The 15,468-nt window shown below is 35.2% G+C and overlaps 1 protein-coding gene across 2 annotated transcripts in view; it reads right to left on the bottom strand.

Annotated features, from left to right (window-relative positions):
* Nucleotides 1–2,033, bottom strand: part of LOC124367905 (acylamino-acid-releasing enzyme-like) — a 45,018-nt gene extending 42,985 nt beyond the window's left edge. The window contains exon 1 of one of the 2 annotated variants that reach the window (XM_046825102.1): nt 1,714–2,033. In XM_046825102.1, coding sequence (XP_046681058.1) covers nt 1,714–1,725 — 12 coding nt within the window. In that variant the 5' untranslated portion in view covers nt 1,726–2,033. The remainder of the gene's footprint in view (nt 1–1,713) is intronic. The other variant, XM_046825101.1, reaches the window with a different exon arrangement.
* Nucleotides 2,034–15,468: the final 13,435 nt, after the last annotated feature.

Genomic DNA, 15,468 nt, shown 5'->3' with positions numbered 1-15,468 from the left:
TTAACTATAAATAAAAAACTACCAATGCTATCAATATTTTTAAATATTACAAATAAAACAATGTTAAAACTAATTACTTTTTACTATTTTCAAGGATAAACATGTCCGACTCCTTGTAACACAATAAACACACGTACATCTTCATTGTAATTGTCGCCATTAGTCAAATACCAAATTACATTATTTTGCTTTGAATTAATTTGAAGCAATAATATCAAACTAAATTCCTTTTTAGGCTTTTAAATTGTACTTTTGCTTTGTAGTTGTACAAATAATTTATTTGTTTCATATTATATAAAATAACTTAACTTTATTTAAACTATGTTTGAACAGTGGGGTAGACTTTAATAAGTGGCCTACACTCGTTATTCGATTGCTATTATCGAATGGTTCGATTGTTTTTATCCGAAGGATAATTCGATATTACAATTTATTAAACTTAACATATGATTTCATTTAAGCCTCAGCATCAGCAATGCCGGCTTCGAAGTGCACTGGTTTACTATTAAAGTACAAAGTACATGATTGGACCTCCCCGGGATTTGAACCAGTGATCTCTCGGTTTGAGAGCCGAGACTATAACCATTAGTCTACGGAGGACGATTTCAAATTATTAGTTATAATAATTTTAATGTAAACAATAAACAACAAGAAGTAACTCATATTTTGAGACTGAAATGGTGATGAATATGAGGAAAGTATGTGAGATATTTCTCACAAGTGGCGAGATTTGTTTTAGTGGCTTCAACATGTGGGTTTGGCTCCTGGTAACCCATGGGGAGAATCCTTTCCTCCATTACTCAAAAGCTATTACTTATTGATATCAAGCTGGGCAAATTATAAATATTATAAGGTTTCTTTGATATCTAAATCTAGGCCACAGTTGGTTTTGTTGTTTTGTAATGTTATTGTAAAAGTTATGTATTTAAAAGTGTAATGTATATATTTCTTATTATTACGATAATTTATTATAACTCTTATTGTGTACGATTTTTAAATACATCAAAGCTGGATGATATATCGAATTGTTCGATAACAGCAATTGAATAACGAGTGCAGGCCGCTTATTAAAGTCTCCCCAAACAGTGTAGTACCTTAGCCAGTCTGAATAGTATTTCTGCAATTACTGATGTCACAAAACTACTTTCATTAATTCATTAAGCATTAAGTCATAGTTTGTTTGACTCCAACTAAAATAATACATATTTCAATATATTCATAACACCAAATTTAGAATGTTCTAAAAAAGACTTCTCAATTGCGATTTTTGCAACATCGTGTTGGTTCTAACTTTTTTGCAGTGAAACACTATTTGATTTCCACCTTTAATTCTAGTTTTCATCTCCTAACTACAAAGGACACTGATTTTAAAGGAGCACATTTCGGATTGCCAAAAGTGTGGAGGCATCACCAAAGCCCGCACTGATGGCCAGGGGCATTTCCGTGATTTCTGTTATCATTTAGGCTTTCCTCCCATTTATATCTATTGTAATAATATTCTTTCTTGTATTAAGTTTATATTTCGACAAGAAGTGTGAAGTGGCCAAAGTAAATATATACCCACTATCTCATTTTTAAGCACTTTTCATCTAAACAAAAAATGCATATATAGATCTTACAAACTTAAACCATGATTTCTGTGAACAAGAACAGAATTTTTAGCCTACATATATGACAGAAAGAGTAGTGATTATAATAATGATCATAGCCTACCTGGAGAGCCATGAAGTTACTATGAGCTGATTCAAAAATAATATGAGCAATAAGTTGTAACAGACCTACTCTAAACAAACTGACAAACCGGTTGTACACATCTGAATACAACAACTTGTACACAACAACAAAATTGTTGATTCTTACTGAACTGTACTTCCAAAATTTTAATTCGTTAGTGTTGATCGATAGATACGACAAAAATATAATTTTACCTTACATTAATATCAAAACCCAAATCTTATCCTAGATGTCTTAACCTCACTCAGAAGTCAGACTCAGAACTGATAGTGAAGAGAACTGCGTGACACGAGCTCCTCACACCACCGTGAAGTTAGCGTCACTTTATCGTCCGTCTGTATCCCGTGCAACAATGTTGCAGTCAACAATCTGAAGGCGCTAACAAACATTCAAAATCTGAAATAATAGTATAAAACTAATTAGTAAAAAACTATCTTTTACAAAATTTACACAGTTTTTCGTATTAATTATTTACCACAAATAATTCCCGTTAAATTTATAATAAATAAAAACCCAAATATAACAACTAAAATGTAAAAATGTATCCTTAAAAGGGCGTTCTCTACTAAAAACCACTCCTGAGACTAAACCAAACAAGTGCCCGCAACTAAACTTTGTACACAGATGCTCTGTAAGCTGAACTTTAATATACCAACGTCAAAAAGGTGGTGTCGGCCGTCAGAGGTCCTATCGTCTAAATTAAATGCACCGTTAGACGGGCGTTCTCGTATAAAAGTCATTCCTGAGACTAAACCAAACAAGTGCCCGCAATGAAACTTTGTACACAGATGCTGTGTAAGCTGAACTTTAATATACCAACGTCAAAAATGTGGTGTCAGCCATCAGAGGTCCTATCGTCTAATTTAAATGCACCCTTAGACAGGCGTTCTCAAATAAAAATCACTCCTGAGACTTAACCAAACAAGTGCCCACAATGAAAATTTGTACACAGGTGCTCAATAACCTGAATGTTAATATACCAACGTCAAAAATGTGGTGTCGGCCGTCAGAGGTCCTATCGTCTAATTTAAATGCACCGTTGGACGGGCGTTCTCATATAAAAGTCACTCCTGAGACTAAACTAAACAAGTGCCCGCAATGAAACTTTGTACACAGATGCTCTGTAAGCTGAACTTTAATATGCCAACGTCAAAAGGTGGTGTCGGCCGTCAGAGGTCCTATCGTCTAAATTAAATGCACCGTTGGACGGGCGTTCTCGTATAAAAGTCACTCCCGAGACTAAACTAAACAAGTGCCCGCAATGAAAATTTGTACACAGGCGCTCAATAACCTGGATGTTAATATACCAACGTCAAAAATGTGGTGTCGGCCGTCAGAGGTCCTATCGTCTAATTTAAATGCACCGTTGGACGGGCGTTCTCGTATAAAAGTCACTCCTGAGTCTAAACTAAACAAGTGCCCGCAATGAAACTTTGTACACAGATGCTCTGTAAGCTGAACTTTAATATACCAACGTCAAAAATATGGTGTCGGCCGTCAGAGGTCCTATCGTCTAATTTAAATGCACCGTTGGACGGGCGTTCTCGTATAAAAGTCACTCCTGAGACTAAACTAAACAAGTGCCCGCAATGTAAATTTGTACACAGGTGCTCAATAACCTGAATGTTAATATGCCAACGTCAAAAGGTGGTGTCGGCCGTCAGAGGTCCTATCGTCTAAATTAAATGCACCGTTGGACGGGCGTTCTCAAATAAAAGTCACTCCTGAGACTAAACTAAACAAGTGCCCGCAATGAAACTTTGTACACAGATGCTCTGTAAGCTTAACTTTAATATACCAACGTCAAAAAGGTGGTGTCGGCCGTCAGAGGTCCTATCGTCTAAATTAAATGCACCGTTGGACGGGCGTTCTCGTATAAAAGTCACTCCTGAGACTTAACCAAACAAGTGCCCGCAATGAAAATTTGTACACAAGTGCTCAATAACCTGAATGTTAATATACCAACGTCAAAAATGTGGTGTCGGCCGTCAGAGGTCCTATCGTCTAATTTAAATGCACCGTTGGACGGGCGTTCTCATATAAAAGTCACTCCTGAGACTAAACTAAACAAGTGCCCGCAATGAAACTTTGTACACAGATGCTCTGTAAGCTGAACTTTAATATACTAACGTCAAAAATGTGGTGTCGGCCGTCAGAGGTCCTATCGTCTAATTTAAATGCACCGTTGGACGGGCGTTCTCATATAAAAGTCACTCCTGAGACTAAACTAAACAAGTGCCCGCAATGAAACTTTGTACACAGATGCTCTGTAAGCTGAATGTTAATATGCCAACGTCAAAAGGTGGTGTCGGCCGTCAGAGGTCCTATCGTCTAAATTAAATGCACCGTTGGACGGGCGTTCTCATATAAAAGTCACTCCTGAGACTAAACTAAACAAGTGCCCGCAATGAAACTTTGTACACAGATGCTCTGTAAGCTTAACTTTAATATACCAACGTCAAAAAGGTGGTGTCGGCCGTCAGAGGTCCTATCGTCTAAATTAAATGCACCGTTGGACGGGCGTTCTCGTATAAAAGTCACTCCTGAGACTTAACCAAACAAGTGCCCGCAATGAAAATTTGTACACAAGTGCTCAATAACCTGAATGTTAATATACCAACGTCAAAAATGTGGTGTCGGCCGTCAGAGGTCCTATCGTCTAATTTAAATGCACCGTTGGACGGGCGTTCTCATATAAAAGTCACTCCTGAGACTAAACTAAACAAGTGCCCGCAATGAAACTTTGTACACAGATGCTCTGTAAGCTGAACTTTAATATACTAACGTCAAAAATGTGGTGTCGGCCGTCAGAGGTCCTATCGTCTAATTTAAATGCACCGTTGGACGGGCGTTCTCGTATAAAAGTCACTCCTGAGACTAAACTAAACAAGTGCCCGCAATGAAACTTTGTACACAGATGCTCTGTAAGCTGAACTTTAATATACCAACGTCAAAAAGGTGGTGTCGGCCGTCAGAGGTCCTATCGTCTAAATTAAATGCACCGTTGGACGGGCGTTCTCATATAAAAGTCACTCCTGAGACTAAACTAAACAAGTGCCCGCAATGAAACTTTGTACACAGATGCTCTGTAAGCCGAACTTTAATATACCAACGTCAAAAATGTGGTGTCGGCCGTCAGAGGTCCTATCGTCTAATTTAAATGCACCGTTGGACGGGCGTTCTCGTATAAAAGTCACTCCTGAGACTAAACTAAACAAGTGCCCGCAATGAAACTTTGTACACAGATGCTCTGTAAGCTGAACTTTAATATACCAACGTCAAAAAGGTGGTGTCGGCCGTCAGAGGTCCTATCGTCTAAATTAAATGCACCGTTGGACGGGCGTTCTCATATAAAAGTCACTCCTGAGACTAAACTAAACAAGTGCCCGCAATGAAACTTTGTACACAGATGCTCTGTAAGCTGAACTTTAATATACTAACGTCAAAAATGTGGTGTCGGCCGTCAGAGGTCCTATCGTCTAATTTAAATGCACCGTTGGACGGGCGTTCTCGTTTAAAAGTCACTCCTGAGACTAAACTAAACAAGTGCCCGCAATGAAACTTTGTACACAGATGCTCTGTAAGCTGAACTTTAATATACCAACGTCAAAAAGGTGGTGTCGGCCGTCAGAGGTCCTATCGTCTAAATTAAATGCACCGTTGGACGGGCGTTCTCATATAAAAGTCACTCCTGAGACTAAACTAAACAAGTGCCCGCAATGAAACTTTGTACACAGATGCTCTGTAAGCCGAACTTTAATATACCAACGTCAAAAATGTGGTGTCGGCCGTCAGAGGTCCTATCGTCTAATTTAAATGCACCGTTGGACGGGCGTTCTCGTATAAAAGTCACTCCTGAGACTAAACTAAACAAGTGCCCGCAATGAAACTTTGTACACAGATGCTCTGTAAGCCGAACTTTAATATACCAACGTCAAAAATGTGGTGTCGGCCGTCAGAGGTCCTATCGTCTAATTTAAATGCACCGTTGGACGGGCGTTCTCATATAAAAGTCACTCCTGAGACTAAACTAAACAAGTGCCCGCAATGAAACTTTGTACACAGATGCTCTGTAAGCCGAACTTTAATATACCAACGTCAAAAAGGTGGTGTCGGCCGTCAGAGGTCCTATCGTCTAAATTAAATGCACCGTTGGACGGGCGTTCTCATATAAAAGTCACTCCTGAGACTAAACTAAACAAGTGCCCGCAATGAAACTTTGTACACAGATGCTCTGTAAGCTGAACTTTAATATACCAACGAAATTGAAGTTGTTTGTGTTTTGTACTTATTAGTTATATAAGTAATACAATACCTTTTTATTAGACAATACTCGTACTTCTTTTCCATGTAGTCAGGAAATTTTAAAAAAATGAGAGCTGTAACAAAAAGTAAAATTAATATGACACAAATCATGTTGTTTTTTTTTTTAAGTGGTGAAAAAATGCATTGCTGCACGAACGCTTGGTCTTACCGTAACCAAGCGAACAAGTGTGGGGCTCTCCACCAGATAGTATTCTGATGGCATACCCACTAAAAAAACACCACTTTCTTCTTTTTTCTTCTTCCTTCTCTAGACTCTGGAACTCAACGGGTACAAACTTAAAAGATAATACCAACAAATATGTTATTACAATTTCTTTAAGCATATGTTATGTACGAGTATTTTAAATTTATATTACAAATACCCAACACCAACAAAATTTATTCTGCCATGCAACTATGGACCTATTTTACGGACATCAATAGCAGAAACTGTTACTGAAATGTCTATATACATGTATGATATATTATGGGAATGAATTTACAGGCCATGATTTAAGCAAAACAATTAAATTATTCGTGGATGGAAATGTTTACGCTAACACATGTATGGGATAAGAAGGACCGTATGTATGTATTCACTGCGCTCTGTCAGTTATGACACAATTCCCATACAATAATAATGAAGAAAAATACGGCTGTAAAACATTTACAATTTCTAAAAATTACTTTTTGTTATTAATGTTTTACTTCACCTGTAAAGAGTATTCTTATAAACAATCTAAATATACGTTTAATCTAAATATCAATCTGAGGGACAATTGTATCCCTTTACCACTTCAGTAAATCATGTTGTCAGGAAGAGGAGAACATGTTGCTCACGACAGCGACACGTCCTTCGTGTGGTCATTACCATCGTCTAAGCAGGTTCTGGTTGTAGAAGGATTCTTTTCGAAAGAGATGAGGTGGTGGAAGTAGAGTATAGTATATTTCGGGGTTAAGTATGGCGTATGAGGTAGTTAGTTGTAGGGTTAGGGTTCTTGATAATAATTACAATTAATATAAAACTAATGGTAGCTACTAGTTTCACTACCAACAACTTCAGGAAACATCTCATTATTTTTATGGGACCTAATAACTTTTTCAAACAGTGGTTGTTGCAAGTTCTATTTGGATCTCTTCAATTCATTGGCTTCTGTCTATCAATATACTGTGCATAACGATATTGGCAGCTACTCAATTCACTACCAAACCGTTAAGCACTTTTCTTTGCGTTGGGCGGGACCTAATATTTTTCCTTAAAAACAAGTGTTGTTGTTAATTGTTTCATTCCCATGGGTTCCTGTTGTATTTCGATTTAAATTGTTGGCAAAGTTTGCAAATAAATATGAAATCATTTACCTCAACCTCATGTTGGGTTTTACTTAAATACTTAAGACATGGTTTGAAGTGAGCCCATCGTTTGCAGCTGTCGCACATTATCCATATTTTGCATCGAGCTCTCCCTTTCCACATTGTAAGCATATGTCTGCCATATTATCTGACCATTGCAGAATTTCTCTTTTTAAGTATTCTCTATAATCAGTAGGATTTATTTTCGTCGGCATTTTTTGGTCTTTCAGAAAACATTCTATATAATTTATAACATATATTCCACAATTAAAGCTATCACTTTGGACTGCCCCCTCGCCTTTTACATATGTCCATCTGTCTACTTTCATGCCATCATTCTTGTACTGAGTTTTTTGAAGACCACTGAGAAATGTCCTAAATTTTTTAAATCCAACTTCACAGTTGTCCGGATATCTTGGCAGTGGGTTGTAGAAAAAGCATGTGTGGTTCTGTATGTCTCCAACCAGCACGCAATAGTGATTTTTGTTTGATACAATATACGGCATTAGAATTTTGTCATACTCATTTAAGTTTCGGAAATAATACCAAACAGGCGATGCTGCAGTAACGGAATTATGTTTAAAAAGTGTTCCGCAAGTTTCTGTATTGACGAATTTAACGTTGTCTGTTTTGCACAGTTTTTTAATTAGAGCAACAATAGCGCAGTCGATCACATTCTGGTGTAATTCTCTCGATCCATTCAATGTGAAATATGCGTCTCCGAACAGATACAGTTTTTTTGTAGGCACTAAATTTTTAAAAAAGGCTACTACATACGTATCTGTTTCTAATTCATTTTCCTCGTACAAATAAAAATCTGGATTCATAAATAGGCCATTTGGAATCGCACAGACGTGAGGATACTGTTTGCTCATACTCACCCTAAATTTCCTGTTATTATCTTCACCTACACTTCCTATTTCTTTTCTTGTACTGTGTTCGTTTTCTGAAGGTAGTCCTCTATCAATAGTTATGTACTTCTCTTCATTTTCTGGCGGCTCGTCTACTGTAGGTTTATCGGCGTTCTCAAATCCTGCACTACAAGTTTGTTTTGTAAATAATTTCGAATTTCTTAAGGGTTTGTTTGTAGTCAAGTGATATGTAGAAGTCGATCTGCGCTTCTTTTGCCATGTTTCTGTGATACTTGGATCATCAACATCTTCAATATCCTCAGAATGAAATTCATTAGTTATCTGGCATGGCTGTTCAAAAGTGGTTTGGACAGTCTTTGGCTCCATTGGATTCAATATGACCTTAGTTTCAATATCACAAAATTTATTTTTCTGTCTAACTCGTTGTTTTCTTTCTTTGTTATAATCTGAAATATCTATACTTATATTTTTCAATGAAGACTGTACATTGCTTTTTAGAAGTTTTATCAAACGCCCTATTTTTAAATTCGTTTTACTCTTTAAAAGTCTGTGTTTAACCTGTTGGAAGTAGTTCTCAACGTTCGCGTTTGATAATCTATTAAATTCTTCACTTCCATGCATAAACAACATTAAGCCACTCCAAAAAGGTAACAGTCGCATTAAGTGGTTATGAACATAATCGAAGAATCCTGGACAGTAATAAATGTTTAATTCTTCGGTTGCTGGTTCATTTTTCCTGATGGTGTGTAGCTTGTCCGTAACAATTTGTAGAATTGAACAATATCTGGTAAAAAAGGGACTATCTAGCTTTGTTTTTCCACTCACATATTCATTATCTATGTCGTTAAGGTTTGAATTTTGAGGAATGTCTGATTTTGATATAACTAGGTCTTTATTTTCAAGTATCTGGTTCACTTTATCAATCTCATGTTTTGTAATAGAGTAATTCTTTTCACTGAGTGATATAGTTGCAAGCATTGTGTAGATCTCATCAGTCTCACTCACTGAATTGCATATTACCAGGAGACTCATCACTTTCAGTATCATTTTCTTCACTCTCTTATTTAAAATATTTTCTTTTGAGAGCCTGTCACTAACCATTTTCATGAAATGTGCACAGCATGCGTGTATTGTTATTTTAGCTCTATACTGCTGCGGGTCACTCCTGTCCGTTACGATGTTGTAGCACATACGGAGATATTGCAACAAATCCATCGAGTTCCAAGATATAACAATTCCTATCATCATAGCCCAACTCCAATCACAAACAATACGTTTAATAAGTGGCCAATGTTGTTTACTTGATTTCAAGCAGAAATACTTATAAGTTGTAAATAAATCAGCTAGGGCGCTTATGTCATGTACCTCAGACAACATTTCTATGACAGGTAAATTTTCACCATTAACATTAACAACCAATGCATAATACAAAATAGGTTTGTTATTAGATAAGACCACTTGTCTTGCAACCGAGCCTGTTGCATCAAAATAACCAGCTGGCACGTTTTTACTTGCGATTACTTTTCTTTGCAGACCTGTAAACATATATACCTGGAAGGGTGAGGCTACTACCTTTCTTATATATTTTTCCTCCTCAGTGGATGAAACTGATTCGGTTTTTGCCAGTAAAATTAGGTCTAACAAGTCGTTTGAGTGCAAGTCATCTTCTTTGAACGCTTCTGATCGACATTTTCTCAGCGTCATTAATGTTCTGACAGACTGCATATTAAGATCAATAGCAGCATCTATATTTATATGTTTCATATCTTCATTCTGTACCGTTTTTGCTTGATCTAGTAACAACTTCTTTTTGTATATTTTACGTTCTCCTCCCCTAAGTTGGTAAGACCTTTTCTTTCCAGTATGAATCGGGACAGACGTACCGTACCGCTGCTCGTTATTCTTACATCAACAATATCAGTTATTTCAACTTCAAATTTAAACTCTTTACATTTTCCAGCTGCGCTTGAGCCACACCTTGCATATGTTACATATTTTAAATTTTCATTATGTCTTAGTTTACTATTTGTAAATATTAACCTGCAACTGATATTTGCTTGTTTTATTACAGCATTTCGGAGCCAAATTCTAAATGTGGCTGTATCAAATACACCGTTAACCATTACGTCGTCGCTGTGACCAGTAACTCTTTTTTCTTCAACTGCAAATTTATTAGAGCACGACAAGGAATGTTTCCTTTTAGGTACTGCTATGTACGATTTTCCTGATTTTTCTGCAATATTTTTAATACTTTTTTTTAGGTATTCCTCATTATTTGAACAATTAGCCGATACATTAATTTTTCCTTTTTGATGTAATATTTCCATATTCATATTGTCAGTCTCATTGGTGACATATTCACTGTAAACATCTTTTGAACTATCGAATACTGACATCCATATTCTATCTCGATATAAAATTTCGTCCATTCTATCAAAAGGGTATTTTTTATCGTCATAATACTGGTAATGTCCACAGATGTCGTAGTTGTCACTACCTCTTTCTGATTCTCTTATTTCAATTTTTAATTCGTCCCCAACTGTACTTAAGTGTATGATCATTTCATTGTCGCAAAACTTATACAAGCACTTTTTAAAAACTAGAATTACGGGTTTTTTGATAGATCTGATTTGTTTTAGATTTTCTTTATATTTATACATGTCATCAAAATCTGTCCACGTACACACTCCACCGACCCTACGATGACAGCTAATAAACTCTTTGACTAAATGTTCAAATCTCTGATCTTTTTTACACTCATTTTCCCACAAAATAACAGTGCTATGAATTGTATTGTTAATAAAGATTTCTGTTTTCGTTGATGTTTGTAAGTCCTGGTGGCTTGGTGATTTGCAATAAGTCAATGACTTCACACAGCCTCTGCTGTCTTTTAATCTATCAGCGAATGTTTCTCCTTAGCCTGTTATTTGCCTTATTCCAATATCTGACTCAGGTAATTGTGTTAGAAACTTATTCCAAACATGCTTGAATTTTCTTGCATTATTTTTATTACTCCCTTTCCATCCTACCTTCTGACAATAGTGATTGTACACTTTATGATAAACGATCTTTTCCTTTTCCATTAGTTCTTCTTTTGTTATTTCATCACCGAGCGTGTTCAAAACACTGTTTAGTAATTCCGCATACTTCTCGTTTACTTTGTTCCAAGGAGATTGTTGGATGTCTTTTTCTGCTGTAACTTTTGTTATGAATTTTGAAAAGTTTTTTTCATACAATTTATTAAGCAATAACATGTGTTTGTTACTGCAGTCCCCAAATATCAACAAAGCAGCCTCTTTGAATAATGCGTGTCTTTCCTTGCTACGTTTTTTTAATTTTTGGTTACAGCATCCTTTCTTGTTTAAAAACGCAATCAATTTCTCTAACACATCAGGATATGTTGAACTACATTCATCGATTTCTCTTTCAATTGCAGATTCTGTAATGGGGTTTTTTCTACATTTTTAGGTTGATCAGACGAACTGTAACTGTTTTCTGCGATGCCACTTTTATGAATGGTAGTATCATGTCTGGTGTTAGATTTGTGGGGTTCATCGGAGACTTCCAACTCAAGTAAATTTTTTTTTATTAGTAGATCATAATGGCCTTCTGACTCGTGACCTTTTTCTATTCCTTGAAATACAAAATCATATGTTGTATACACTTGATTGATATTAAAATTAGCAACCTTAAAGATAGTATCTTTCCCACAAATCCTTTGTTTAACATCTCTTTCTCTGTATACAGTTGCATTTCTCTTGTAAACCTCGCAAAAAACTGTAATTTCAAATTCCGATCCATATATTCGCTTCTGTACATTTCCCATTAGGTTTGCATATTTTAGAGGAGAGTTAAATTCTTCTCCGAGCGTATATTGTATTCTCTCATAGTAATGCTGCCAGTTTGTTACTACGTGGTTCACTATGCTCGTCCTAACTTCCGCGTGCCGATGTTGTGTACCCCACAACGCCATACTCATTGCCCGAAATAAACAATGACTGTCCCCTATAACCTTAACTCTTTCAAACACCTCCTAAAATAAATATTATTTATTTTATCATTATTATAACATAATACGCATTATTGATTACATATTACAATGGTCGCAACATATAACTTGTTTTGAAAATAAGCAAAAACTGCTCATTTAGAAGATTAGGATAAGTTTATAACAGAAATATGAAAAAGTATATATTTTACTTATATCGCCTCCTTCATTTGGTCTTAATGATTTATCTATTGTCCAGGACTATTCAGGCCAGTCTTCAAACCTCTCTTTATCTCAATAGCATCATTTAAAAGTCATTTTTAAATACTACACATTATACAAAATTTACACAACTATGAAACCTTTGTTAAAGTTAATACAGGCCTACCTTGTCTCTGCTATTATATTCCATAATGGTAGTAGCGACACCACGCAACAAAGCCATGACAAAGTAGCAGATTTATCAACCAACAGGATTTAGTATAACTGACAAATCCTGAAAAAATATCGAAACATGTATCTTCGGCCAGTAAGGAGGATAATGTGTTTAAGTTGTAAGCGTAAATACATGTGCATTGATTATTTTTAAACGATTACTTAATAAATGTTTTAAATTCAATAGTTCCATTTTACTAAATTATTTTAATTCCATAATAATACTGAAATAAATTTCAAATTGAATCACAGTTAAGTCGCCGTAACTTATAATAAACTACTATTTTGGATATGATAGATGGTGGTTAGCACTATAAGGTCAGATATTAATGCACAGCAAATAAATAAATTTGTTTGTAAAAGACTGGCCTCTGTATTCACTGTTCTTAAATCCGCGCATGTATTTATGTTTTAATTGTCATATTTATAAAAACACGTGCACAAAAAAATAATATAATACCGTAATGCTCAGTTTAAATATGACTTTGAAAATATTTTAAATGCATCAATAAATCCTACTTTAATAATAGGCGATATGAATGTCTGTACAATGAAAGAAATTGGATCGGGTCCAGAATATATTAATTTAATATCTTCCTTGCTGTGTACAGATAGGCATGGTAAGAACCAATATCGTCGTGTAATAATTTAATTTATGTTCATTACAGGTAATGTTTTGTCTAGAAAATCGTATTACAAAATTAAACCATGTTTTGTAACTGGTATGAACAAAATAATCTTTCTGTAGAAAGGTTTAAACTAAAAAAAGTTGTGTTAGATTACGTGTAACCACTGAGTTTTGAAATTAACTGTTAAGTATAAATCTCTTATTATATTTTCCGTTATTTGTAAAGTACGGAATGTTTATGTTAAAATTCAAACTTGTTGCTATTTGATAAATAAAATAATCAATTGAAGCCTACATCTGTTGTTTTCAGATGGATGATATACATAATTTCGATTTCACTATTAGTACGAAATGATAGACTTTATCTATTACGTCATAATTATGTATCATTAAAAATTTAATCGCGAGTGATAAGTATAAAATATTAATACCAATTTATCCATACCAGGTAAAGTTTATAATACGTTTTAAAATTAATTACCTCAGATAACAGGATACAGAAGATCAAGTAGCACTCCGAGTGTTGAACTTTGCACTAATGCAAACAACGTTCACAGATCACAGCCAATCCAAGAATGGTGCCAAACATCCCTCAGGCATCGTTTTTATATTTATTTGACATATTGGAGATTTACAACGGGGAACAGAAGGAAGATGGTCCTAGACTACTGTAGGGTTTTCAGCAAAGTGTGAGGTCCAACTTTCTCCGGGGTTCAAAGGGCGCCGCCCGTGTGCCGCCCTTGTGCCAGCAATTTTGAATAGAATTTATGATTCTATTGGCAAATCCCAATATTCACTTTGCCTAGTAGAAGCAAGGACATCGCTACCTACCATACAAAAGCAAGGAATGCAAAATCAGAGCTAGGCATTTTCCTCTCAATGTCTTCCAGGACGTTACTTAAACTACAAGTTTAAAAAAGATCTATACTGTGATTTTATAAAAAGAGCGCTATTCAAATAATTAACAAATACATTTTGTACATTAAAATTCAAGATCTATGTACAAAGTTTCATTGCGGGCACTTGTTTGGTTTAGTCTCAGAAGGATCTTTTATTTGGGGGGCAGCTCTTTTACTCTACGAATCGTTATCTCAACGACCCTATTTTTATATTTGCAATATCAGTGTTGGGTCTTTTACACTACTAATCGTTTAGAATCGTATAGAAACTAAAACACGTTTAAATTGGCATTAACATTAAATTTATGAGTAAAAAATAAACCTTTCCTCTACTCTTTGATGCCCCAGTGGGAAACTGCCCTCAGTGTAGTTAATATATCTGGAGTTGTTATATAATCTCCAGTAAATTACAGTAAGAACGTACGCGTGTTACGTTTTGTATACATAAACAGATTTGTAGTTTTCCATTCGATTTTTAAGGAGATTCTAAATATACATTCTTATGCCAATAACGTGTATTTTGATATTTCCACACTAAAATATTAAGTTCAACGATACAGTATGTTATCAAACGTATCTGACGCATATTATAATATAAAACCAATATTGAGGTCATACTTTGTATTTTAAGCAGCAAACAATTTCCGAGGTTTGTGCGTTAAAACCACATGTTTTAGGTTTGCAATTTATGACTTATTAAACATAGTCAATATGAAATAAATGCTTCAATGGTATTACTATTTCTATGAGTTTATGTAATGGTACCGCCATTTAATTATATTATTAATTCTAAAAATATAGAACTTCTAGAAGGATTTTTTTCTCTTAAGTCAATGCATCATTATCATGTTATTCATTCTATTTGTCTATTTTGAAAATTATAATGGTCATTTGTTAGTATTAAATTGATGTTTACCTCTGTTTAAAGCATACGAGCTTTAATATTAAAAACTTATAATACATTTTCTTGGTATATTGTTACGTAGAATATTTGGCGTGATTAGCCTACTATTCCATGTAATCGATTTGTTAATTTCATGTATAAGTTGTACAAAGATGTTTGTTAGCATTGCATGATTTTTACAGTTCAAATTAATGAACGTTCAAATAATGGAATGGAACAAATATTTTAACTACAACAGAATTAACAGTGAGGTAGTCTCAGGTAAAGGCTCGGGTGAGGTGGTTCCTTCCTCGAAATGGTGTCATTACCAGACAATAGGTTTATGGCAACCGGTCTCGAGTTTGCGTGTCCCT

This window comes from Homalodisca vitripennis, chromosome 8 (assembly GCF_021130785.1).
Source record: "Homalodisca vitripennis isolate AUS2020 chromosome 8, UT_GWSS_2.1, whole genome shotgun sequence".
NCBI classification, from domain to species: domain Eukaryota; kingdom Metazoa; phylum Arthropoda; class Insecta; order Hemiptera; family Cicadellidae; genus Homalodisca; species Homalodisca vitripennis.
Note: the sequence above shows the minus strand (reverse complement) of the source record. Positions and strands in the feature narration are given on the sequence as shown.